Source organism: Notolepis coatsorum, assembly GCF_963971535.1.
Source record: "Notolepis coatsorum genome assembly, chromosome: 1".
Lineage (NCBI taxonomy): Eukaryota > Metazoa > Chordata > Actinopteri > Aulopiformes > Paralepididae > Notolepis > Notolepis coatsorum.
The window spans coordinates 61294406-61321340 of NC_140165.1; the positions used below are offsets into that span (position 1 = coordinate 61294406).

At 44.3% G+C, this 26935-nt stretch overlaps 1 protein-coding gene across 4 annotated transcripts in view; it reads left to right on the forward strand.

The window, feature by feature from the left end:
- Positions 1–1950: 1950 nt before the first annotated feature.
- rcbtb1 (regulator of chromosome condensation (RCC1) and BTB (POZ) domain containing protein 1) overlaps positions 1951–26935 on the forward strand; it is a gene marked incomplete at its 3' end in the record, with an annotated part of 39671 nt that continues 14686 nt past the window's right edge. For 2 of the 4 annotated variants that reach the window (XM_084319975.1, XM_084319976.1), the window contains exons 1-6: positions 1974–2135; positions 9324–9594; positions 10467–10617; positions 11653–11819; positions 17726–17884; positions 24185–24292. In XM_084319975.1, the coding sequence (XP_084176101.1) occupies positions 2119–2135; positions 9324–9594; positions 10467–10617; positions 11653–11819; positions 17726–17884; positions 24185–24292 (873 nt within the window). In that variant the 5' untranslated portion in view covers positions 1974–2118. Of the gene's footprint in view, positions 2136–3189; positions 3276–9323; positions 9595–10466; positions 10618–11652; positions 11820–17725; positions 17885–24184; positions 24293–26935 lie in introns of those variants that run through there. The other 2 variants (XM_084319977.1, XM_084319978.1) reach the window with 2 other exon arrangements.

A 26935-nucleotide genomic window follows, 5' to 3' on the forward strand; every position in this document is an offset into this window, starting at 1 on the left:
TCTATGGCAACGTCGCCCGGTGAGAGGGGTGGACGTTGTCTACCCATTTTTCCCCTCAATGGCGGCCTATGTCCGTCAGGGCCAGGTGGTCTCCCACATCATGGGCCTTACTCCCGCCTACGTGCAAGTCACGCGGGTGGCGGGTTTGGTAGACGGCATGAAGGAGGGCGTGCCACGGCTTGATAGGCCGATGGCGGCGCTCCTTTGTCCTGAGGTGGTGTGGGAGCCGTTACGGAAGCCGGTTCCCCAAGGGAAATCGGCGAGGCGGTTGGCATTTTGGAGCGACCAGTCATTTATCTCCGGAACACAATCTCTAGCTGCCACTTCTAACATCGCGCAGCTGGCGAGATTCATGTCCGGGATATTGACGGGCGGCACGGAGCTGACTGATTTACAGCATGATCAGCTCGCCCAGTCGGCAGGAGCCATCCTGCATCTGATTCAGCCGCAGGCTATAGCCGCTGGGAAAGTGCGCGCCCTGGCCACTCTGACCCAGTGCCACCTTTGGCTGGAGCAGGCGCGTGTGCCGGAGAAGAAGAGGACTCCCCTTCTGACGGCACCCCTCTCCGAGGCTGGACTATTCGGGTCGGCACTGCAGCTGATGACCTCAACCTGCAGGGAGATGCAGGAGGAGCGCTCCGTGCTCCAGCCTCATTTCCCCCCGCCCGATGTTGCCGGTGGAGTCAGACGGCCGCCGCGTCGTCGAGGTTCCTCCGCCGTGGCCGCCGCTGCTACCACCGCCACTGCTGGACCTTCAGCGAAGAAGGCCAGGAGGAGAGAGGGCGCCTCCGCCACTGCAGCCGGCCCATATACGCCCGGAGGTGACGGTAGGGATCTCCCTCCCGTCCTCCAATAGGGAGGGTATCCTCCATTAGGGAGGGTCGGGGGGCTCGGCCCTCCCCGGTCTGATGGTTGTGGGGGGCCTCAGTGGGGTACATTTGTCGAGCTTCAGGCTCCCGCTCAGCTCCTGTAGTGCAGATGACGCTGAGCGGCAGCCATAATGAAATAGAACGTAAGGTTATGTATATAACCAAGTTCTATGAATTATGGTGACGCTCAGCGTCAGGACGCCACTGCGGCCCTTGATCTCACCTTGTGGTGAAAGTTTGGGAAGGAAGCGAGTAGGTGACCACACACCTGCTTATGAAGGTAAGCGGATAGGGGTGTGGCCAGACGAATGTTGGGATGTAAAGGTACATTGTGGAATTTTTTATTCTGTGCTCGTGCACGAAGTGAAGTGCGTGCAGATGACGCTGAGCGTCACCATAATTCATAGAACTTGGTTATATACATAACCTTACGCTTGCTATAGTAGTGATAGTAGGTGTTAGGTTAAGTGTTTTCAGAATAGCAGCTTGCTATAGTAGTGATAGTAGGTGTTAGGTTAAGTGTTTTCAGAACAGCAGCTTGCTATAGTAGTGATAGTAGGAAATAGGTGTTAGGTTAAGTGTTTTCAGAACAGCAGCTTGCTATAGTAGTGATCGTAGGTGTTAGGTGAAGTGTTTTCAGAACAGCAGCTTGCTATAGTAGTGATAGTCTGTGTTAGGTTAAGTGTTTTCAGAACAGCAGCTTGCTATAGTAGTGATAGTAGGTGTTAGGTGAAGTGTTTTCAGAATAGCAGCTTGCTATATTAGTGATAGTAGGTGTTAGGTTAAGTGTTTTCAGAATAGCAGCTTGCTATAGTAGTGATAGTAGGTGTTAGGTTAAGAAGTGTTTTCAGAACAGCAGCTTGCTATACTTCGGCCGGAGCGGTAGGGGGCGCGCCTCCCTGAGAGAGCAGCACTCCTGTCTGCGGAAATGAGTAGGGTATTATCTGCAGAGCCGCAAGCCCAACGTCTGGGCGGGGCTTCGGGGCTTGTATTCGGTTTTACTGTGCGTGGCCCCGCCCAGACGTTGGGCTTGCGGCTCTGCAGATATCCCCTATTGGCGGAAATGGCTCCACCGAATCATCAGTATCAGCAGCACACGGACTGAAAGGATTCTCTCTGGTAATAATAATAGAGAGCATCAGATTTCCAGAGGTAGGCCCTTTTTTTTTTTTTTTTTTAACCGACGACCACCACCACACCCTGATACATCCTCGTCTTCTTCTTCTTCTTCTCAGTTGGCTTCGGTGACATGGAGCGATGCTTTAGGTATGATGATGATGATGGCCACCAGACAACAAGCCCCTTCTGTCTCCTCTTAACGTTACTAGCTTCTCTCAGCATCATCCAAACAAACCACATCACATCATCATATTATTACATATAATCAAAACAACTTTTTTGTAAACAGAGAAGTGACGAGTTTCTTAGCTAGAAAAACACCAGCTACAGTAGCTGCTAGCTGCTAGCTAGTTACTGACTACTATTGTTGTTGTTTGATTGATGGATTGATTGAAAACTTTATTAACAGATTGCAGAATGGGTACAGTACAGTACAGCTCAATACATGCAATTGTTAAGGGGATGCAGACCAGAGAAAGACTTTCGTCTTGTTTACATCAGGGTCCCCCATTTTCAATTAATCATAACATATATGACATACATGACATACAGATAGACAGTACTGCTACATCTATACATTTATGACATACCAGATTTGCAAATACAATACTGTTTGTGATACAAAAGAGAGTATACATTTGACGTAGTAACTGTACATTGGAGGAGGTTGGGTATGTAACAATAGGATTGTTCTATTTAAGTGCTGTTGCACGTAGGACGCTTTGAGAGGGGACACCGAGGGTTCGCTTAGGGTGGAACCAAGCTTATGTTGTAACCATAACAACTGTGAATAAAGTACAAGTAAGCAAGTCTGCTTTAACCCTTCATTGTGTACAGTCGGGACACGGACAGAACACATTGAAACATGGTGACAGCTGGGTACAGATCGGGAAAGTAATTCGCGCGGTAGCGGGAGAAGTAAAGAGTTGAGCTAGCGAGCTGTCAGTGGCGAGCTGTCAGTGGGGAGCTGTCAGTGGCTAACACGGACTTCGGGGAGAAAACTCTTACTAGCTATCGGCGATGGAAGGGCTAAATGCGCTGAGACCTCCTGGTCTACTACTTTTGGACTCCAGCAACTTGGCGAAGGCATGGAAAAGTTGGAAGGAGGAGTTCACATTGTATACAGACCTTACCATGCCCGACGCTGAAGAGACAACAAAAGTCAAGCTATTTAAATATCTCGTCGGAGAAAAGGGCAGAGAACTATGGACAACTCTGCCGAGTCCGTCGGCGAAGACAACAGTGACGACTATTATCAAGCAATTTGACGAGTACTGCAATCCAAAGGTAAATGAAACAGTGGAAAGATACAGATTCTTTATCAGGAACCAAGGATTGGATGAAAACGTGGACAGCTATGTAACAGACTTAAGAATGCTTGCTAGTAGTTGCAACTTTGAGGACATTAGAGATTCCCTGATCAGAGATCGAATTGTATGTGGTACAAATAGCTCAGAACTGAGAGAGAGACTGCTCAGGGAGGATAGGCTGACTCTGGAAACATGCCTAAAAATATGTAGAGCATATGAGCTGTCAAGGTCTAATAGCAGGACACTGCAACAAGGGCAGGCAGTGGAAGAGGTACATGCGCTAAAACAGTCAGAAGAGTGGAAAAAAGACAGCGAGGTTGACTGCATGTTTTGTGGGAAAACACATGAGAGGAACAAGAAGAAATGCCCAGCTTTTGGGAAAAAGTGTAAAAAGTGTGGGAGAGAAAATCACTTTGCGGCTAAATGCAAGTCAAAACAGGAGAGCAGCAAGAAAACTAGGAAAGTGCATGCAGTAGCAGAACAGCACAGTGATAGTGATTCTTATGAGGAAGACCTCTGCTGCATAACAGAAGTAAATAGAGAGGATGAAAATGTTAATCAGGTAAAAGACGGCCACAGGCAGGGCCAACAGCTTTTTGCAGGGATGATGTTGGGGGAAACGCTAGTTAACTTCCAAATAGACTGTGGGGCCACCTGTAATGTCATCCCTATACATTTGTTAAACCCTGACACACAGCTAGAACACACTGAGAAAGTGCTGGTGATGTACAATAAGACTAGGGTGATTCCTCTGGGTACATGTAAGGTTAGGATCAGAAACCCCAGAAACAACAAGCGTTACAGGCTAGAGTTTCAGGTGGTAGACCAGAGTAGCAGAATCCCTTTACTGGGCAGGAAAGACAGTGAGGCTATGAAGTTGATAAAGGTACAGTACGAAAATATCCTAGCTATAGACAGCATAGTGAGGAAAGAGCAGAGTCCAGTGACAGGGGGAGAAAGTGACAGTCACATGACAAGGGACAGAATAAATGCTGAGTTTGGGGATGTGTTCACCGGAGATGGATGCATGGAGGGGGAGTATAAAATAGAGATAGATGACAGAGTGCCGCCAGTGAAACTGCCAAAGCGCAGAGTGCCTGTAGCGATGATCATACCGATACAGGAGGAACTCAAGGATCTGGAGAGAAGAGGGATTATCACACCAGTGGAACGCAGCACTGACTGGATCAGCAGCATGATCTCATTAAGGAAGCCGAATGGGAAACTAAGGCTGTGCATAGACCCAAAACCTCTGAATCGGGCACTAAAGAGAAGTCACTATCCACTCCCGACTATAGATGACATCCTGCCGGAGATGTCAAAGGCAAAAGTATTCACAGTCTGCGACGTGAAGCACGGTTTCTGGCACGTCAAGCTAGAAGAGGAGTCAAGCTACCTGACCACATTCGCCACTCCATTTGGTCGCTACCGTTGGCTCCGGATGCCGATGGGAATAAGCCCAGCACCGGAGGTGTTCCAAAGAAAGCTCATGCAGGCTCTAGAGGGTCTACCAGGAGTCTACGTCATAGCAGATGATATGTTAATCACAGGGGAAGGAGCAACGCAGGAGGAGGCAGAAAAGGACCACGACAAGAAACTCCGAGGCTTTCTAACCAGATGCAGGGAGCGCAACATCAAGCTGAACGCGGATAAGTTCAAGCTTCGACAAAAAGAGGTGCCCTACATAGGTCATCTGCTCACGGCTAAGGGGCTGAGAATTGACCCGGAGAAAGTACGGGCGGTCAGAGAGATGCCGAAGCCAACAGATGTAAAAGGAGTACAAAGACTGGTTGGGATGGTCAACTACCTGGCGAAGTTCTTTGACCACCTGTCAGATGACTGCGAGATTCTTAGACAACTCACACGGAAGGAAAACATGTGGGAATGGGCAGATGTCCAAGAGGAAGCGTTTCAAAGGCTGAAAGACAAGATAGCCAAAGCACCAGTCCTACAGTATTACAACAGAGAAGAGGAGTTGACGCTACAATGTGATGCGTCCGACACAGGACTGGGGGCCGCCCTGACACAGAAAGGTAAGCCTGTAGCATTTAGTAGTAGGGCGCTCACGCCAACTGAAAAGGGCTATGCCCAAATAGAGAGAGTGTTTAGCCATAGTGTTTGGTATGGAAAAGTTCCATCAATATACATATGGTAGACCGGTGACCGTGCAAAGCGACCACAAGCCTCTAGAAAATATCCACTGCAAGCCACTGCTTAGTGCACCGAAGAGATTACAAAGGATGCTACTCAGACTGCAGCACTATGATATTAGTGTGACATATGTGCCAGGAAGGGATATGTTGCTTGCAGACACGTTGAGTAGAGCATACTTACCAGAGAGCACTAAGGGAGACAGTGAGACAGAGGTAGAGACGGTAAACATGGTTAGCTATTTACCCATCTCAGCAGAGAGGCTGAGCGCTATCAGAGCTGCAACAAAGGATGACCTAAAGTTACAGAGTGTGGCAAATAGAATACTGTCAGGGTGGCCCAAGAGGAAAAGAGACTTGCCAAGTGACATCAGGCACTACTATTCGTTCCAGGAGGAAATGAGTTTCCAGGACGGCATCGTTTTCCGAGGAGAAAGAGCCGTGATACCAGATGCACTCAGGGGTGACATCACGTACAGGATCCACTCCTCGCATCTGGGAGTAGAAGGATGTCTGAGGCGAGCGAGGGAGTGTGTATACTGGCAGGGGATGAACGAGGAGCTAAAGACCTTCATCGCTAAATGTGGTATATGCAGGTCAGTGGACCCAAGGCAACAGAGGGAGACACTACACCCACATGACATGGCCAGCAGACCCTGGGCCAAGGTAGGGACAGACCTTTTCTCGTTCCACAACAAAGACTACCTGATCACTGTAGACTACTTCTCTAACTTTTGGGAGGTTGACTATCTGTCTGACACTAAGAGCAACACAGTAATCAGAAAACTCAAGGCCCACTTTGCCAGGCAAGGGATACCTGATGTCGTTATGTCTGATAACGGGCCACAGTATGCATCACAAGAGTTTCAACACTTCAGTCAGAAGTGGGGGTTTGAACACAGGACATCTTCGCCGGGATACCCACAGAGTAACGGGAAGGCGGAGTCGGCGGTAAAGACAGCCAAGGGCCTGATGCTGAAGGCTGCAGCGGCGAGAGAGGATCCGTACCTGGCTATGTTGGACCATCGTAACACGCCGAGCCAGGGCCTCAACACAAGTCCAGCACAGAGACTCCTAAGCAGGAGGACCAGAACCCTGCTTCCTACAAAAGACACTCTGCTGGAGCCAGAGGTAACGGACAATGACCAGGGACTGAAACGCAACAGACAGAGACAGGAAAAATACTACAATCGCACAGCAAAGGACATGGACACTCTGAAAAGAGGAGACAGTGTGAGAGTACAGCCTGGTGACACACACAGGACTTGGAGAGTGGCAAAGGTGATCCAACCAGTGAGCCACAGATCATATGAGGTGGAGTTAGAGTCGGGAGGTGTTCTGAGAAGAAATCGTCGCCACCTCAGACACGATCACACCACTATAGACACACCAGGTACAATCACACCTGCGTCACCAGTGACTGAGAAGGCCGGCCCGCCAGTCAACCCGGTAGGGAGCCAAGGTACGGTCACTACCAGGTCTGGTCGACAGGTTGTCAGGCCTCAATACCTGAAGCACTATACTTCGTGATTAGAGAATGGACTGGAGAGAGAGAAAAAAAAAAGAAAAAAAAATAGTGAAATGGGTTATGTGTGCACAGTCATGTTTTGAGCGGTTGAGTGGGGAGGGGTACTAATGAGCCATTTACACAGTGTTGTTGTTTGGATCTGGTGTAAGTAAGTAAGTAGAACACAGGTTAAGTAGCTGTAAGTTAAATATCGAGATTGTGTATATATCTGTACTTGGAAAAAGAAAAAGAAAGATGTAACAATAGGATTGTTCTATTTAAGTGCTGTTGCACGTAGGACGCTTTGAGAGGGGACACCGAGGGTTCGCTTAGGGTGGAACCAAGCTTATGTTGTAACCATAACAACTGTGAATAAAGTACAAGTAAGCAAGTCTGCTTTAACCCTTCATTGTGTACAGTCGGGACACGGACAGAACACATTGAAACAGGGTAGGTGGGGGGGGGGGGGGTTAGGTAGGAGGGGAGGGTGGGGGGACACTGTACAACTGTACAAGCAAAACTGTACATTGGAATATTGACAACCATGCTAGGTAATTTACTGTACATTGGAGGGGGTTGGGTTAGGACATTTACAGGGTCCAGTTTCAAATTGCAGTCTCCCGTAGGTGTTCTTTGAGAGTGGTTTTGAAAGTGGGTAGTGATTCACATTATTTTACGGCTGTGGGTAGGGCGTTCCACATTGATGTGGCATAATTGCGAAACGTGTTTAGTCCCTTGTTTGAGCCGAATCTGGGTTTAACATGATTTGTGGAGCTCCCTCTGGTGTTGTTGTTATACTAGTATTATTAAAGAGATATTGCACTTTAGTAGAACTTGTCAGTCGTTTTCCTCTATTTAAAGTCATCTACTAAGTTAATAAACCAGTGACGGGGCGCCCTCGTGGCGCATACCATAGTGCCTCGCGCACCTACGCGGCCGACCCGGGTTCGATCCCAGCACCTGACGTTATTTGTCGCATGTCCTCCCCGGCACCTCTCCTCCCGTTCGCCCTCTCCTCTGTCGGTCCTGCGTGACCAAGAAAAGCTGTAAAAATGCTAAAAAATAATAAAAAAAAAAAAGAAAAATAACTGACCACTGCGAAAAAGTTAAATATCTCTTTAATAATTGATAATAAACGTGCATGAGAGAATGTTTTCTCGTGCGCATGCATCGTGTAACATTAATACCCACAGACATCTACCGACAATCAGTGCTGTGCTGTGTGCATGGACAGTTACTGTGGGAGGGGGGGGGGGTAGTTGATTCCCTGTCCATGAAAATGAATCACTTGCCAATTAGTATGAAAGTAGGTCTAATAGGGCGGCTAGGTGGTGCAGTGGGCAAGGCGCTCACCACCAATGCAGGAGACGCTGGGTTCGAGCCCAGCTCTCCGCATTGCTATCAGCTTGGCTGGTCGTTCATACTAATACAATTGGCAGTATTAGGGGGTGGGAAGCTGATGGGTGGGGATCGGACGTTGTGGACAGCGACTCCTACAGGTCGGTTGGTGCACCTGCGCAGCAAATCAGGAAGCAACGGGGGCGGCGTGCCCTCCAAACGCAGACCCCCGACGCGGAGAGATCGCGCTATGCAGGTGAAAAGATGCGACAGCTGCTTCCTCGAGTACCGGAGGGGACACGTGATGTAAGGCTTAGTCCACATTGCAGCCGGCTTGTGGGAGGCATGGCCTAACAACGTTCGAGACAGGGGAGGGTAGAATTGGACGATACGAAATTGGGATGGGATAAAAATTGAAAAATGGGGAGAAAAAGTAGATAAAAAAGAAAGTAGGTCTAATCATGGCAAAAATCATAATCACGATTGTTATTGAAATCACGATTATTAAACATGATTACTCATTGATTTGAGAACATAAAATGATTGACGACTGAATTTGTTTTACCTTTCCTCTCGACCAAAGGCTGCCTTTCTGTCTTCTTCTACAAGTTAGCGAAGACATTTCAAAATAATTGGAAAAACTCACCGTTAGGACTAGTTTGGGCTTGAGGGGGAGGGGCAGCACTGTGAAGGATCATTTCTACTGACACTTCTAAACTCTGTCTCTATATCTCTCAATTTTCAATTCAATTCTCTCTCTCCCTCCCTCTCTGTCTCCCCCTCCCACTCTCTCTGTCTCTATCCATCCCCCTCTCTCTCTATCTCTCCCTCTCCCTCTCTCTCTATCTCTCTCTCTCTCCCTCTCCCTATCTGTCTGTCTCTCTCCCTCTCCCTCTCTCCCTCTCCCTCGCTCTCTCCCTCTCCCTATCTGTCTGTCTCTCTCTCTCTCTCTCCCCCCTCTCTCTCTCCCTGTTGTCTACTGATACGTGTCCTGTGTGTCCCCATGTGTCTCCCGTCTCCCCACCTGAAGCATCAGTGGAGACAGCTCTGCCTCTCCCTCTCCAGCTCATCTTCCTCCTCCCTCCTCCTCCTCCTCCCCCTCTGCTTCTCCTCCCCCTCGTCCTCCGTCCCCCTCCCCGCCCCCCCGTCGAGGGAGGCCCCGGTCCTCGGGGGCCATGGTGGACGTCAGCAAGTGGCCCCTGTTCAGCTTGCTGAGCCCCCAGCAGGCCACCAGCGTCCGGCAGGCCTGTGTGTTTGGGACGTCCGCCAACGAAGCCATCTTCATCACACATGACGACGAGGTGTGTGTGTGTGTGTGTGTGTGTGTGTGTGTGTGTGTGTGTGTGTGTGTGTGTGTGTGTGTGTGTGTGTGTGTGTGTGTGTGTGTGTGTGTGTGTGTGTGTGTGTGTGTGTGTGTGTGTGTGTGTGTGTGTGTGTGTGTGTGTGTGTGTGTGTGTGTGTGTGTGTGTGTGTGTGTGTGTGTGTGTGTGTGTGTGTGTGTGTGTGTGTGTGTGTGTGTGTGTGTGTGTGTGTGTGTGTGTGTGTGTGTGTGTGCGCACGCACGCACGCACGCCTACTTCCCTAGGGCATGTGCACACGTTGGTTGTGAGGGGCCGGTCTCCCCAAAAGGAAGGCGAAGCAGTTAGCGAGGTACTGCTCAGTATCAGCTATTATAGGAAGCCGCTCAATTTGGAGGAGGCGTTGTTTCCTTTACCCATGATTCATGTCCGATGTGTCCGACGAGTAGTTCAGCCATACTGTATGTAACGGCGTTCTGCCGTCCATGCACTTTGTACCTGGCTGTTATTTCATACTTTCTGACTGCACTGGCAGTGTTTATGTCCTTTGTATGAGGATTCCTTGTACTTCTGTTCATGTGGACATAAATAAAACATTTCAAATGTGTGTGTGTCTAGGTGTGTGTCATTGGGCTGAACTGCAGTAACTGTTGTTGTTGTTGTTGTTGTTGTGTAGGTGTGTGTCATGGGGCTGAACTGCAGTAACTGTTGTTGTTGTTGTTGTGTAGGTGTGTGTCATGGGGCTTAACTGCAGTAACTGTTGTTGTTGTGTAGGTGTTTGTCATGGGGCTGAACTGCAGTAACTGTTGTTGTTGTTGTGTAGGTGTTTGTCTTGGGGCTGAACTGCAGTAACTGTTGTTGTTGTTGTTGTGTAGGTGTTTGTCATGGGGCTGAACTGCAGTAACTGTCTGGGGACAGGAGACAGCCTGAGCACCATCGCACCCAAGAAGCTGGACTTCCTCCGTGGGAAGAAGGTGGTCAGTCTCAGCTACGGCAGTGGGCCTCATGTCCTATTGGCTACAGAGGGTATGATCTTAATTATTCTAGTCTATTCTATTCTAGGGCTGTCCTGACTAAAGACATTCTTAGGTGACTAATAGTATTGGTAAATGTTATTCTACTCTGTTCTATTCTGTTCTGCTCTACTCTTCTCTGTTCTGCTCTACTCTGTTCTACTCTACTCTGTTCTACTCTTCTCTGTTCTACTCTTCTCTGTTCTGCTCTACTCTGTTCTGCTCTACTCTGTTCTGCTCTACTCTGTTCTGCTCTACTCTGTTCTACTCTACTCTGTTCTACTCTATTCTGTTCTGCTCTACTCTTCTCTGTTCTGCTCTACTCTGTTCTACTCTACTCTGTTCTACTCTTCTCTGTTCTACTCTTCTCTGTTCTACACTTCTCTGTTCTACTCTTCTCTGTTCTGCTCTACTCTGTTCTGCTCTACTCTGTTCTGCTCTACTCTGTTCTACTCTACTCTGTTCTGCTCTACTCTGTTCTGCTCTACTCTAATCTGTTCTACTCTACTCTGTTCTGCTCTACTCTGTTCTGCTCTACTCTGTTCTACTCTACTCTGTTCTGCTCTACTCTGTTCTACTCTACTCTGTTCTGCTCTACTCTGTTCTGCTCTGTTCTACTCTACTCTGTTCTACTCTACTCTGTTCTGCTCTACTCTGTTCTGCTCTACTCTGTTCTGCTCTACTCTGTTCTACTCTACTCTGTTCTACTCTACTCTGTTCTGCTCTACTCTGTTCTGCTCTACTCTGTTCTGCTCTACTCTGTTCTGTTCTACTCTACTCTGTTCTACTCTACTCTGTTCTGCTCTACTCTGTTCTACTCTACTCTGTTCTACTCTACTCTGTTCTGCTCTACTCTGTTCTGCTCTACTCTGTTCTGCTCTACTCTGTTCTACTCTACTCTGTTCTGCTCTACTCTGTTCTACTCTACTCTGTTCTGCTCTACTCTGTTCTACTCTACTCTGTTTTACTCTACTCTACCCTTTTCTACTCTACTCTCTTTTCTACTGTACTCTATTCACGTGTTTGTTATTATGTCTGTGTCTCACAGACGGGGACCTGTTTGCTTGGGGGCACAACGGCTACAGCCAGCTGGGGAATGGAACTAGCAACCAGGGAGCGTCCCCCCTGCTGGTGAGCGCCAACCTGCAGGGTAAGAAGGTGAAGGAGGTGTCCTGCGGTTCCCATCACTCCCTGGCGCTGACCCAGGATGGAGAGGTGAGGCCTTAGACCCACTGCCATCACCTTTACTTTTTACTTTGTACTAATGCTGTCAGGCGATTAAAAAAATGTATCTAATTAATTACAGGATTTGTAATTAATTAATCTAATTAATCGCATTTTCATTTTAGGCCTGCTATTCTATAATCATATTTCAAATGGCATGTGTCCGGATGGCAGAATTCAGTACTGTATCTACAAAACCTTCTGTTTAATCATCTTCCATTTATTCATTTGCTTAGATTTTTCTGGTCTGGTAAATTTTAGCATGGTGTTATTCACAGTCAAAGATAAAAAAAAAAATGAAAATAAAATTGAATTGATATTCTCATTTGGTTCATTTACAATTTACTCAAGCCTAGTAACAGACACAGGGCGGAATCCACAGAGAATGGATTGCGCAAAGCAAATTGCATTTGCGGAGCCTGCTCTGCGTCTGCGAGCTATCCACGAAAGCACATTGCTCGATGAGATACCAGCGCAGACACGCCCAATATGTGTAGCTCGCGAGCAGTCTGCACTCTGCCCAAAAATAAAAAAATAATAATAAAATATATATATATATATTTTTTTTTTACTAAGAGGTTGGCAGTCGACTACGGCTCCTTTTGACCGATTAGTCGACTAATAGGGGTCAGCCCTAGAAATCAGATATAGGCCAGGGCTTTACCACTTAATAAAGAATATATATTAAATGGGATATAAACTAAATTAAATGTATACCATATACAATGAAATAATATTATAATCATATTGTGCTATATTCCGTTTATATCCCATTTAATTGTATTCAATCTCTTTATTAAGTTGTAAAGCCCTGGCCTATATTTGATTTCATAATTAGATTATAATTCTAGTGAAGGAGAGGAGTTATTATTAATTAATTATTAATAGATTTTTTATTTAATAATAATAATAATAATAATAACGTTTTATATAGCGCCTTTCATAAAACCTAAGGTCGTTTATAGGGGAAGAAATAACAAACAGACTGTAGCGCCAGGGTACACAACCCTGACTGTATTTAAATAATGAGCTTGACAAATACTAAATGATTTATTAACCAATATTAAATGTACACAAAAGTAAATTGAGTAAATTTTACTCAAACTGAGTACAATTTTACTCAGTTTGAGTAAAATTTACTCTCCGAAATTTACTGTGCACGACATTTGGGAAGCCGACAGTGTTAAAGGAAAACTCCAACATTTTGGGAAATTAGCTTATTTGCCATCTACCCTGGAGTTAGACAAGAAGATACATACCCTTTTCTTCTCTGTGCATGCAGTAGGAGTAGGAAGACGTTGGGAACTAGGCTAATGGAGGAACCTACTTCCAGTGACTGACGCTAAGCTAGGCTAACGGTGCGTGTCTTCCTACTCCTACTTTATGCACAGAGAAGAAAAAGGTATGTATCTTCGTGTCTAACTCCAGGGTAGATGCCAAATAAGCTAATTTCCCAAAATGTTGGAGTTTTCCTTTAAGAAAAGACAGCTTCGTCACTTATAATTCTATTATACTATATTCTATTGTGCTATATATTTAATTTGGTTTATATCCAATTTAAGTGTCGCTTATATAGAAAAGAGAAAAAAAAAACAGACACAATTAACTTTCAAACTGAAGTGGGAAACCAACTCGGAATAAATAAATAAATAGTTTATTCTGGAGCATAACGCCACAACATTGGCTGCTCAATATTATCCTTGATTTCATCCAGAGTGATATTCTCCTTCGAAATATTATTTCGCGGTCACGCTGTTACTGCTGCCATGATCACTTGTGAAGAGGCTCATTTACATAGAAAGGGGACATGCCAATTGCACCGGACGCAATGCTGAAGCAACGCATGGGCCACCTTCATTTCAGCCGCTGCGCGTCCTTTGAGAGCGATATGCGTCGGAAAAAGCAGCGCAAACCCTTTGTGGATTCGGGCCACAGTATTTTTCTGACACTGGGAATACATTCCCTGAGATCCATAGATGTCCCTAGAATCAGATACCAAGAACATGCAAATGGACCATTTACAAAAAGTCTGTAAATGTGTATTCTACGTTCTTATGGAATGAATAAGATACAAATAAAAAAATAAAACAAAATTAAATACATTTTGAGTTAATTTTCATAACGCGATAATTTGCTGTGTAATTAATTAATCTAATTAACGCGATAAACTGACAGCCCTACTTTTTACTAATGCTGCAAGAACTTTAGAATATATACTGTGTATACATTCAGACAGAAACCTTTACATGGATCCATAACTGTGTCCCTTCCAGTCCTGATCTCATGTCAAAGCTTGTGCACCCAAGTAAAAAATTTATGTATTTTTTCCATACTAAAAGTATATTTGTTGTATATTAATGGAACACGCCAACTTTTGGGGAAATTAGCTTATTTGCCATCTACCCTGGAGTTAGACGAGCAGATACATATCCTTTTCTTCTCTGTGCATGCATTAGGCCAGAGGTCGGCAATAGGCGGCCCGCGGCCTGAAATTGGCCCGCCAGCAATAATATCTGACCCTTCAGAATATTAAAAAAAAGAATTTACATTTATTTTTTTATTTTTTATATCAGACCAACTAGGCTAGGCTATATGTTAGCTATAATGTCCAAATAGAGAAACTACCACCACCTAAAGAATGCTTATTATACGTTGTTTTATCCATGTTGAGAGTGAATAACGGTAGGCAGCGAGGTGCAATGTAGTGCTTGCTCAACATGAAAAAAGTCGGTGGACAGCGCCTGGTGCTGAAATAGCAAACAAGCAGTGTGGTGTGAAATTAAAACACCAGTTCAGTAAGTCATTCAAACTTTATCTTTACTTATATATGACTGTGACGGCACCACACATGTGAACAGTAACAATGCAATTAAACTGAAGACAAATCAGAGCAAAAAAAGCTGAATCTGCTTCAAGAAGATGCGCTACATTAGGTATATAAGGAATTACAACGAGACATTTATTAACTAAATAAAACATACTATTAGGCTTTTAACCCTCTAAAGCAACAGTAGACATGTTTTGTAAAACATTAAATATCTTTGGATTTGTTTGTGATAAAGACTTGCTTTATTGTATCGGAATCGATTGTCATCTAAAAATGTAGTGCATCTCTCAGAGAATGCGCGGATGTAAAACATAGAATCTTGAAATATCTAGATTGGTTGTTTTCTCTGGACTGCATCTAATCCGCTGTATCTATCCATTTATCATATATCTATGTCTGTCACTATAGCCAATGGAAATGCTAGAAATGGTCACATGGACTGGGAGAACCAATGGAAAATTCCTATTGTTTCTCAATAGTCCAGTGCGCTCCACAGAAAGGGCCGTCAGATAGACACATTGGTTGTGCGTAATGTAAGATAGGCCGATAAGAGAGAGGCGCTTGTCTCTGGTTTTATAATAAAATGGCAAACAGACAAAGGTATAATGTTCAGTACAAATGTGTATGTCGTTTACAGTTTATCAGGCCACCTATGCAGCTCGTTTATTTTGTCCATTATCTGCCTCTGCCACAAATGTATGTCTTAGTTATAAGGTGGTCTGTCACAGAGTTAAAATGTTTTCACTATCAATATATTAAATTAGCCATTGTTTTTGTTTCCGGCCCCCCATACAATGGCTTGGAAGAAATTTGGCCCTCGGCCAAACTTAATTGAAGACCCCTGCATTAGGCTTAGGGAACAGCCGCTTATTAGCCTAGCTTAGCGTCATTCTCTGGAAGTAGGTGTGCCAGTGTAGCCTAGTTCCCAACAGTCACGAAATACACTCCAAATACAACTCCAAAACTTTCCTGTAAACATGTTGTGACCTGTGTATTTACCACAACATTTTCGTTTTTCTAAGCAGATATACTCTGAACTATTTTGTGCCGAACCACTGCTGCCTGGGCGCAGTGATTTCATCACCTCAAAAGCCCAGTTTAAAAAAACAACAACAGGGCTTTTGAGGTGATGAAATCACTGCTATTTGTGATGTCCTCAGCTATATAGTTTGGAGTGCTATTTGTGATGTCATCAGGTATACAGTTTGGAGTGCTATTTGTGACATCATCAGCTATACCGCCTGGAGCTGCTCTATAGACAGTGAATTGGTGATGGTGAAGGTGACACACAGAGCAGGAGAATGTTCAGTAAACGGGTACATGATAACACTACTGTAGAATAAAACTAAAACAAACCATCTATTCCTTTCACATCAGAGTGTTACAGAGTGTTACTATATATATAAATAAAGGTCATTCATTATATTTACCCTGAGGGTTGTATTTATTTACCCTGAGTGTTTTATTTATTTACCCCAAGGGTTTTTATTTAACCGGAGGGTTTTATTTATTTACCCCGAGGGTTTTATTTATTTACCCCAAGGGTTTTTATTTATCCCTGAGGGTTGTATTGATCCTGGCTGACTCCCACACACAATACTAACCTCTCCCTCCAGACCTCAGGACTAAGGCCTTGTCCAGACTAAAACGATTTTGATCTGTTTAGTTTTCGTTTTGTTTTTAGGTTTCCGTAAAAACGAAAACGTCTCAAGATAATAAGTGCATGCCACAAATTTACAAAATAAATGTCTTTCCTGTTTTATTTTTAAAACCCCCGACCGGAAGTGTTATAGTGTCTGTTGCTAGCAGCTTAAGTTTTGTCGGCCGGTTCTGTGCTTTTCGAGCTAACATAACGTCATTAGTTTCCAACGGAGAGGAGAGAAAGACCTCGGCTCACAAGCAGCTCAAACTACCTGTTGGAATAAATTAATTGATTGATGTTTAACTTGTCCCTGTGTGTGTCCAGTCATTTCGACTAGCAAACGTTGTATTTAACGTTACCTCAGGATACCACTGTATTGTATTTAGTTGTTTAGCTATGTAGCTAATGTGGATAGCATTTTGAATAGCATCAATGCTAGCTGGCTGGCTACAGCTTTATTTACTAAATTATGGAGGCTTTTTAATCGTCAAGGTAAGAGAGAATTTGTCATGATCAACTGAAGGCGTATGCTATGGAACAATATGTGCTTGGGGTTTCAGAAAAAGGCCAGCTATGTGACGCTAATCTCTAGTTAGTATCGTGTATTGCATCAAGTGTAAGCACAGCAGAGCCCCGCTCCGCTTCAGACAGAGAGCACAGTGCATGTGTGAGCATGCATGTGTGTGCGCCTCGCGTCATCGGTTCAGGAGAAGCCGCGTATCGCTTGTAAATATGGTGACGCAATGGGGGGGGCGTCTCAGGCGTCTTCAGCGTTGCGCACTCTGGAGGCTGGTATCAAAAAGTACCGTCTTCAGCCTGCCAGAACGCAGTTCCGTGTGGCAGAACGATGCAAACGATAAAATACTTTGCCTAAAACGACCAAAATCGCCATAGTCTGGACATGGCCTAAGCAGCCTATTTATAAAGCCAACGCATTAGGGATAATGGGACTCTTGTGCGCGTGTGTGCGTAGTGCCTGTGAAGGTCTTATCTCTGTATAGCCTGTGAATCAGAGCTTGATGACACACCAGACCTCCTGCTGTGACTTTCTTAGAGGGAACATGTTTCTCGCATGTGATGTGTGATGTATCCCTGTTTTCTGTGATTTTAAAAATAAAATAAATATCTGTGCACATGGCCTAAGGTTATAGATGTGGTTGTGAAACACATGAAAATATGACTGTGTGTGTCTCCAGGTGTTGTTTGCTTGGGGTTATAATAAGTGTTTGTGTGTGTCTCTCAATTCAAATGGGCTTTATTGACATGGGAAACATACGTTTACATTGCCAAAGCCAAACAAAGTCTCTCTCTCTCTCTCTCTCTCTCTCTCTCTCTCTCTCTCTCTCTCTCTCTCTCTCTCTCTCTCTCTCTCTCTCTCTCTCTCTGTCTCTCTGTCTCTGTCTCTCTCTCTTCTCTCTCTCTCTCTAGGTCTTTGCTTGGGGTTATAATAACTGTGGTCAGGTGGGCTCGGGGTCCACAGCCAACCAGCCCAGTCCCCGGAGAGTCTCCAGCTGTCTGCAGGGGAAGGTCGTCATGGGGATAACCTGTGGACAGACCTCTTCTATGGCTGTACTGGACAACGGAGAGGTAGGAGGGGGGAGGGGGGAGGGATGGAGGGAGGGAGGGGGGATCTATGGATGGATGGAATTACACAATGTGTAATTGTAATGAACAACCTGTGGACAGACATGTTCTGTAGACAATGGAGAGGATGGATGGAGGGATGAAATGAAAATTGATGGATTGATAGATGATTAGAAAAAATTCTTGGGGTATAACTACATGGTTGTGTGTGTGTGCAGGTGTATAATTACAGGGTTGTGTGTGCGCGTTAGAGGCTGACATGTGAGTGGATAGAGGCTGACATGTGAGTGGATTTTGACTCCCGTTCCTTCCCACTCCCACAGAAATAATCCCATCCCAATCCCAAGTGAGAGTTTCGAAAAAATCCCACTCCGTTTTTCTTCCTCGGTATAAAATATGCAGTACATGGGTCACATCATGTCTGTAGGGCTGTACGTTAACTTTTTTTCCCACATAGCACTGGTGCTACAGAGGTTGATAGTTTTGTAGCACAGGCCAAAATCTTGTAGCACAAGTATAAAACGTGTTATATTTGTAACAGTGTGTGCAGGTGTGTAACTACAGGGTTGTGTGTGTGTGTGCAGGTGTGTAACTACAGGGTTGTGTGTGTGCATGCAGGTGTATAATGACATGGTGTGTGTGTGCAGGTGTGTAACTACAGTGTTGTGTGTGTGTGTGCAGGTGTATAATGACAGGGTGTGTGTGTGCAGGTGTGTAACTACAGGGTTGTGTGTGTGTGTGTGTGTGCAGGTGTATAATGACATGGTGTGTGTGTGCAGGTGTGTAACTACAGGGTTGTGTGTGTGCGTGCAGGTGTATAATGACAGGGTGTGTGTGTGCAGGTGTGTAACTACAGGGTTGTGTGTGTGCGTGCAGGTGTATAATGACAGGGTGTGTGTGTGCAGGTGTGTAACTACAGGGTTGTGTGTGTGTGTGCAGGTGTGTAACTACAGGGTTGTGTGTGTGCATGCAGGTGTATAATGACATGGTGTGTGTGTGCAGGTGTGTAACTACAGTGTTGTGTGTGTGTGTGCAGGTGTATAATGACAGGGTGTATGTGTGCAGGTGTGTAACTACAGGGTTGTGTGTGTGTGTGTGTGTGTGCAGGTGTATAATGACAGGGTGTGTGTGTGTGTGTGTGTGCAGGTGTATAATGACAGGGTGTGTGTGCAGGTGTGTAACTACTGTTAAGCTGCAAATAAGACAACCGTTATCTTTCATTCATGTTTATTTCACGCTCCATAGCGTAGTGGCCACAGCCTTCCTCCAGTCCAAAAACAGTGACGTGCAACAACAGCGCCCATTCACCTTTATCCAGATTACCGTAATGGCCGCAGTAGAAGTGAACTTAACAATCTCACTCTCTTTTTTTAAACAAATAATACAAGATCAGATCTCACTCTCTTTTTTTAAACAAATAATACAAGATCTTACTCTTTTTTTTTAAACAAATAATACACTGCAAGGATATTTCAAGAAAACAAAATACACCCAAATCTCACTATTTTTTTTTTAAACAAATAATACACTGCAAGGATATTTCAAGAAAACAAAAAAAATAAACTCAGTCATATAAATAACCAGTTATTCAGTCATCTAGCTTCCACTGTCCATTCTTCAGTGCTTTAAGCAGCACAAGGGAAGATGCTCCCTTTTTGGTCAGACAGTTTGCCAGCTGGTCCTTCGTAGTAGACCACAGAATCCATTGGATCCTTTTGTCCTGGATAAGTTCTTTGATTCCACTTATTTCCAGTCTCAGTCGTTTCTCAGTCACTGACTTGGTGGACTTGATAGCCTCCACAAGGGAGAAGTTGTCTGTAACACACATCACAGGTAGGGTGCGCTGTTTGACCATACCTGTAGTGAGTTCAGAGTAGAGAGAGGACAAAAATATGGCATTATCAATACCATCAGCCAGGGCTAGTGTCTCTCCTGCCAGCGTGCTCCGAACCACTCTTCTGATCCTTTTTGATTTCCAGCAGATTGGAGAGAATCGTCCTTTCTCACCCATCAGAACGATGAGATGCCCTCCTTGTGTTCCCCCATCTGGGAGGTTTCCCATGGATGCGTCGCTGAAAACAACAAGCTTCAAAGAGTCCTCCTTTCCTAAGTTGTGAAACTTCAGGGTGACATGTTCTGATTGCAGTTTTCGTACTACCTTATTTGCTTCATGCATAGTTTGCACAGTAGCATGTTTTAGATTGGTTGCAAGGACACATGTATCGAACATGATATCTGGCCTACTCTGTCTAGCCACCCACAAGAGTTGTCCTATTTTTGACCTTAGGTTGTCAGTCTCACACTCTGTGAGAAGAGCATCACGGTGCAACGCTCTTGATGGGTCTATGAGAATGGGCTGAAGGTTCTTTATGTAGATCTCCTGTTGCACAAGCACTTCTCCACCTATTGTGGAGAGTTCCATCCCCACATAGCGAAAGTTGTCTTGTTCCTCACGTCCCACCTGGAAAACTGTTTTGAGGTGGGGAATGGTCGTCGTCGTGGCAAATGTGTGTGAGCCACCCCAGATGAAATCATCCACATGACAGGCAAGAACACCAGTCACAATACAGTTTTCATCAAGCCAGTAGAATACAGCAGGATCAACTTGTGACATAGTGGCCCCTGTTTTGATCATCGTTGCTTTTACTCTGTTGTACCAGTAGAGAGAGGCATCAGCAAGTCCATAGACACACTTCTTCAGCTTCCACAGTGTCCCCTCACTTTTAGCCTCAGGAGGAGGGCGGATGTGTATATCCCGAGACAGCTCCATTCCTTGAAGAAAAGCTGACTTTATGTCCATAGAGTTCAATGTCCATTTTTTCTGACACAGAACTGATATGAGTAATCTAAGGGACTCTGATGAGCATGTAGGCGAGTCCTTCTGTAGATCTTGAGTGTTAAATTCTTCAAAACCCCTAGCCACTAGCCGTGCTTTAGGTATGATACCATCTGGGGTTTCTTTAAGCGTACACACCCATCTCGTTGACACCTGTCTTTGACCCACATTTTTCACCTCCTCAAACACCTCATTTTTCCTCCAGTTACTGATTTCATCTTGTTTAGCCTTATCAAATGGTACACCCTCTGTTACTAATACATAATTTTCCTGCATATCAGAGCATAGTTCTACACCATCTAGTTCTACACCATCTAGTGGCTTAACCTGAAAATTGTCTACTTTAGTAAGATCAACTGACCCCATAGTACCGGTGATGTCAAAAGGTTCTAAGTACTGTAGGTTGTACCAGTTGCTGTTTTTTCCTGTAGCCTTTCCTGCTCGTCCCATCACTTTAGCTGTGTGAGAAACACCTGTTACATTATCCACAAAGCTGATTGTCTGACCGGCTTTTACCTTTATACCGGTTTTCACCTCTATGCCGGTCTGGTGATAATCGTCTTGATTGATCCCATTAGGGTTATCTATATCCTGGTTTGCTACACCTGCTGCGTCATTATTCATGTCACCATCAGTAACGGGCATGTCCTCACTGTTACTATTCATATCATTGTCAGTAACAGGCACATTATTATCACTAACAGATACATCGACATTGCCCACAGTATTACTTTCCCCAGGGTGCACTTTTCGCAGCCTAGATTGATGAACCCTGACATATGTCCCACCATGACGTACAAAAATCACCACCCCATCTTGCCCTATCACAACCCCAGGGCCTTTCCATTCAACACAGTCTGTCCTTTTGTAGAACACTTTGTCTCCTGTTTCATACTTCTCATCTGTTGGACGAAGCTGTTTTCGAAGAGCTCGTCTGATTCTCTCTGAGCATTCTGCCTCCGTAAAAGCTTTCCTTGCTGCATGTAATGCTGTTATGTGCTTTCCCACCCATGCGCTCATTGTAGTTCCCTCCAAAGCAGGTGGCTGGTCAACAAACACAGAGGGAAGGTTCGGGTTCTGTCCAAACACCAGCTGATGTGGACTGTAGCCATGCACGTTCTGCATTGTGTTCTTTGCCATGAGTGCCCAATCAAGAGCCGTTTTCCAGTCAAGTCCTTTGTCAAGTTTTACCTTCAGTAGTATCTCTGTAAGGGATTGGTTGTGGCGTTCCAGCAAACCATTGCTCCATGGACTGTAGCCAGCAGTCGTCTTGTTCTCGATGTTGAAGTTCTCCGCCATGTCTCTTATTTCCTCATTATTGAACTCTCCACCGTTGTCAGTGAAGAGACGCTCAGGTGGACCATGGACACTGATCCAGGAATGCACAAAATTGTTCACTATCACACTTGGCTTCTTTGAGGTCACGATGCTACCTGCACTAAAGCGAGTGAAGTGATCGATAATGTGTAGGTACCACACATTTGGTTCTAGCTCATGTAGATCAACTGCCACAGTCTCGTTGTACCTGGAGGCCATGGGCAGACCAACAGTAGGCTTGGGCTTAGCCTTGCTGTACTTGAGACATATCTCACATTTTCCTACTATTTCCCCTAGAATAGCAGTGCATTCATCATCCGTGTTTCCAGCATTTGTCAGCAGCTTCTTTAGCCTATCAACTGATGCATGTCCAAATTGCTTGTGAAGTTTAAGTAAAGCTTTGTGTTTTTCCACACTGGTCATATTATCTGTGGTGGCCAGGACCACATTCTCATATGCTTCACTCGGGGACTCCTTATCCAGTATGTTCAGACAGTAGTGTCCAGATGAAGTCAACTCTAGAGCTACTGGTTTCTGAAACATTATAGCTGTATGGTTTTCCAGGTTCAACACAGCTCCTGCTCTCTTTAGCGACGTTTTACTGAGCAGTAAAGGAATGTCAGATGAGACTACCTCTGTTTCAATATAACATTTTGTTTCTCCTATCTTGGCTGGTATCTTGACCTTTTTTGTAGAATGCACAACTCGCCCATCCCCAAACTTAAAAGGTTTGCTACTCTCTGTGCTAACCAACTTTTTGACTTGTTTCTCATTTAGTCCCCCAACATAGTTATCCAGCCATTTTTCACCACATACAGTCCGTGTACATGCCGTATCAATGACGGCCGTTCCCAGAGCCTCAACCATGAATATTGCTGCATCTGATTCCTTAGAAATAAGTGTTATATTACACTCATCTGGCTCTTCATTTTCTTCCGTCACTTTTACATATTCTTTCTTGTTTGGGCAATCTTTCACCCAATGTGCTCTGACAAATCCCACACTTCGTTCGTCTTCCAAATTTATCAAGCGGATTTGTGCCTGCGAATGGTCCTCTAACTTGTCCACTTTGAGATCGCGGCTGCTCCCGCCTCTGCTGCTCTCGTCTCTGATCTGTGTAAAAAGCTGCATCTTGCTTCACAGTAATGCCTCCTGCCCTTTTCTCCGTTTTTTCTCCAAATATACGTTTCAGTCCTGACTTCATATTAACAAAGGTGTGCTTACCACAGGCAGTCAATGCCAGCTGTTTGTCTTTGATGTCGAGGCCCGCTGTATCCAGTAGTTTGAATGCCAAAACAGCGTCAGGTAGAACCATATCGAATTTCTTGATCCGGTTGTACTTCTGTTCAAAATCAACAATATAGTCCACCATTGAGACGCCGTCTCCTCGCGAAATCTGATCAAACTCCGAATAGGCTTCGTAAGCCCGGTCCTTCTCTTCTCTCAAAAACACCCTGTCAAGTTCCCGAATCAAAGTTGCCATTCCATCATCCTCATTCAGATCATCGACAGGTATTTCCAACGCAGTATCCCTCGCCTTACCCGTCAACGATAGAGCAACAGCCAACGCTTGTTTCTTCTTGGCTAAATCCGTCACCCGACTCCACATCTCAACTTCATTCTTCCACTTCTCAAAAGACGTCTTTTCGTCCAGTCCAGGCGGCTGCCTGTAGTTATTAACGTTAGAGGCCGACATCCTCTGCTACCATGTTAAGCTGCAAATAAGACAACTGTTATCTTTCATTCATGTTTATTTCACGCTCCATAGCGTAGTGGCCACAGCCTTCCTCCAGTCCAAAAACAGTGACGCGCAACAACAGCGCCCATTCACCTTTATCCAGATTACCGTAATGGCCGCAGTAGAAGTGAACTTAAGAAGTGTGTGTGTGTGTGTGTGCAGGTGTATAATGACAGGGTATGTGTGTGTGTGTGTGTGTGTGTGTGTGTGTGTGCAGGTGTATAATGACAGGGTGTGTGTGTGCAGGTGTGTAACTACAGGGTGTGTGTGTGCAGGTGTATAATGACAGGGTGTGTGTGTGCAGGTGTGTAACTACAGGGTGTGTGTGTGTGTGCAGGTGTATAATGACAGGGTGTGTGTGTGCAGGTGTACGGCTGGGGGTATAACGGTAACAGGGTGTGTGTGTGTGCAGGTGTACGGCTGGGGGTATAACGGTAACGGGCAGCTCGGCGTCGGAAACAACGGGAACCAACTGACGCCGTGTCGTGTTGCAGCTCTACAGGGTCTGTGTGTCCAGCAGGTCAGACACACACACACACACACACACACATACACACACACACACACACACACATACACACATACACACATACACACACACATACACACACACACATACACACATACACACATACACACATACACACACACACACACACACACACATACACACACACATACACACACACACACACATACACACACATACACACATACACACACACATACACACACACACATACACACACACACACACACACACACATACACACACAAATACACACACACACACACACACACACACACATACACACACACATACACACACACACATACACACACACACACATACACACATACATACATACATACATACATACATACATACATACATACATACATACATACATACATACATACATACATACATACATACATACATACATACATACATACATATACACACATACATACACACATACATACATACATACATACATACATACATACATACATACATACATGCATATACACACATACATACATATACACACATACATTTGATTTGATTTGATTTGATTAGGGATCCCCATTAGCTGGTGTGATAGCAACCAGCTAGTCTTCCTGGGGTCCACACACAAAAAAACATACAAAAACAATCACTATTGCAAAAACTTATTAAAAGTCAGTACACACGATGCATAATGAAACTACTGTAACAATTAAGATAGCTAAAATTACATTAGTGTAAAACAAAAAAAAAAATTACTTTACAGTGTTAAAAGCAATTTAAAAACAATTTAAGATTATTTTAAAAAGTGAATCTACTGTAAATGCAGCAGAGGTTCCGAGGCAGGCCATTCCAAAGAGTTAATGCTCTAAAAATAAAAGATCTCCCCAAAGCGCTGGTTTTAGGACCTGGCAATTCAAGCTGCCCACTACTGGAACCTCTAGTCACGTGTAATGCTTGTGCACAGTATTACTAAAAACAATCTGATTATGTATAAAAACAGGAGTTTTACTGCTCATGACCAACTTTCATTTAGAAAGTGAGTTTAGTAGGAGAAAATACAATTTTAAACATCAGTTTGCACATACCACACTTAAACAGATGTGTCCTTCAGTTATTGGTGTAAAGTTGTGGAATTCTCTCCATAGCGAGCTTAACACTTTCTGCGCCAAAAACGTCGTACAACGGGTTTCAAGTTCATGCGAATTCTGCCAGATCACGGCGTACAACGTTATTTTGATCATATTTCATATTTTCGCCATGGTATTCATATTTCCCTGACGGAGCCTTGTCTGATGCTGTGGGACTCGGCACAGCTCTCTGCAACGCTTCAATACTGCCCCCTGGTGGATGATCGGCGAGTTGCCAAACCGGATTTGCCGGTTGGATATCGGTGCGTCTCCTAAATATATCCGGCCACTCTCATATCGTTGCAGGACTCTAGCCATACACCGTGGATATGGATCACTGCCATAACTCAATAATCGACATGATTTGGGCGTGTATTAGTATTATACAAACCGGAAATGGATCGCCTCGATCCCCATCAAATAACTGGGATCTTTTTGCTCCAGTGTCATCGCCCAACGGTAAGAGGAGGCTGACGTCATTTTCAGCTTGAGTGTTTATTATTATCCATACAAACTGCTCTGATCTATATATCACCCATACTACATGAAGCATTTAACGACGATCACGGAATTATAAACGAACCCCCCCCCCCCCGTTCACCCGCGCATGATCAGTCATAACGTTTAGGACCATGTACAGTTGAAATTTTTAATATAGCGTGGATCGGTATCAAACGGCATTTGATAATCTAATATATGCATTTATGCCTATATCTCACGTTCTAGGAATTACTTCAGAAAACGATAAAAACATATTTATACTCTAGACGGTATTTTCGTATGAATGTGTGAATGAAAAAATAAAACGTTCCTACATCCTGAACGATAGATAATCGATGTTGAATGGGCCATAGTAATGTCAATTTAGCAATACAATTTAAAAAGTTATAGCTCTGCAAAGAAGGTAAACATCTCCATAGACTTAGACTGGTGGCAGTGATCAAACATGGATGGATATAAGCGTGGCAGTTAATGTGTTAAGGGATGTAATAGTGTTTATCAATTAAAAAAAAATTATAAAAAAAGAATATTTAGTCAGTATGAAAATCAAATGTGATCTGAATAGTGAGATATTTTTTCTTCTTTTTCTTCTTTCTTTATTATTATTATTAAATTTTTTCTTGTTTAACTGTGGATTGTGTGTTTCTTGTATAATGGTATAAATTATTATTTTGTGTAAATTAGGTTGTACGCCGACCATTAAGTAAATACTTGTTTAGTTTAGGAATAAGGGGTAGGTAACTATAAGATTTATTCTTCTTCCTGCTCCTTTTGTCCATGGAATGATATTTATGATTGTGTAATGAAGAAACTCTGATTGGATTGGATTCCATGTGGCAAATAAAAACTCTGAACTCTGAACAGCACAAGCATATTAACACTTTCAGAGCCCAAGCTTAACCTTGATTTACCGATTGAATGCCCACCATCCACTTCAATGTTAGCGTTAAAAACACCTAATCTATGTTTTAAATTATGGCTAATCTGCCCGTAAAACGTTTACTGGAATATTCTAGAATAC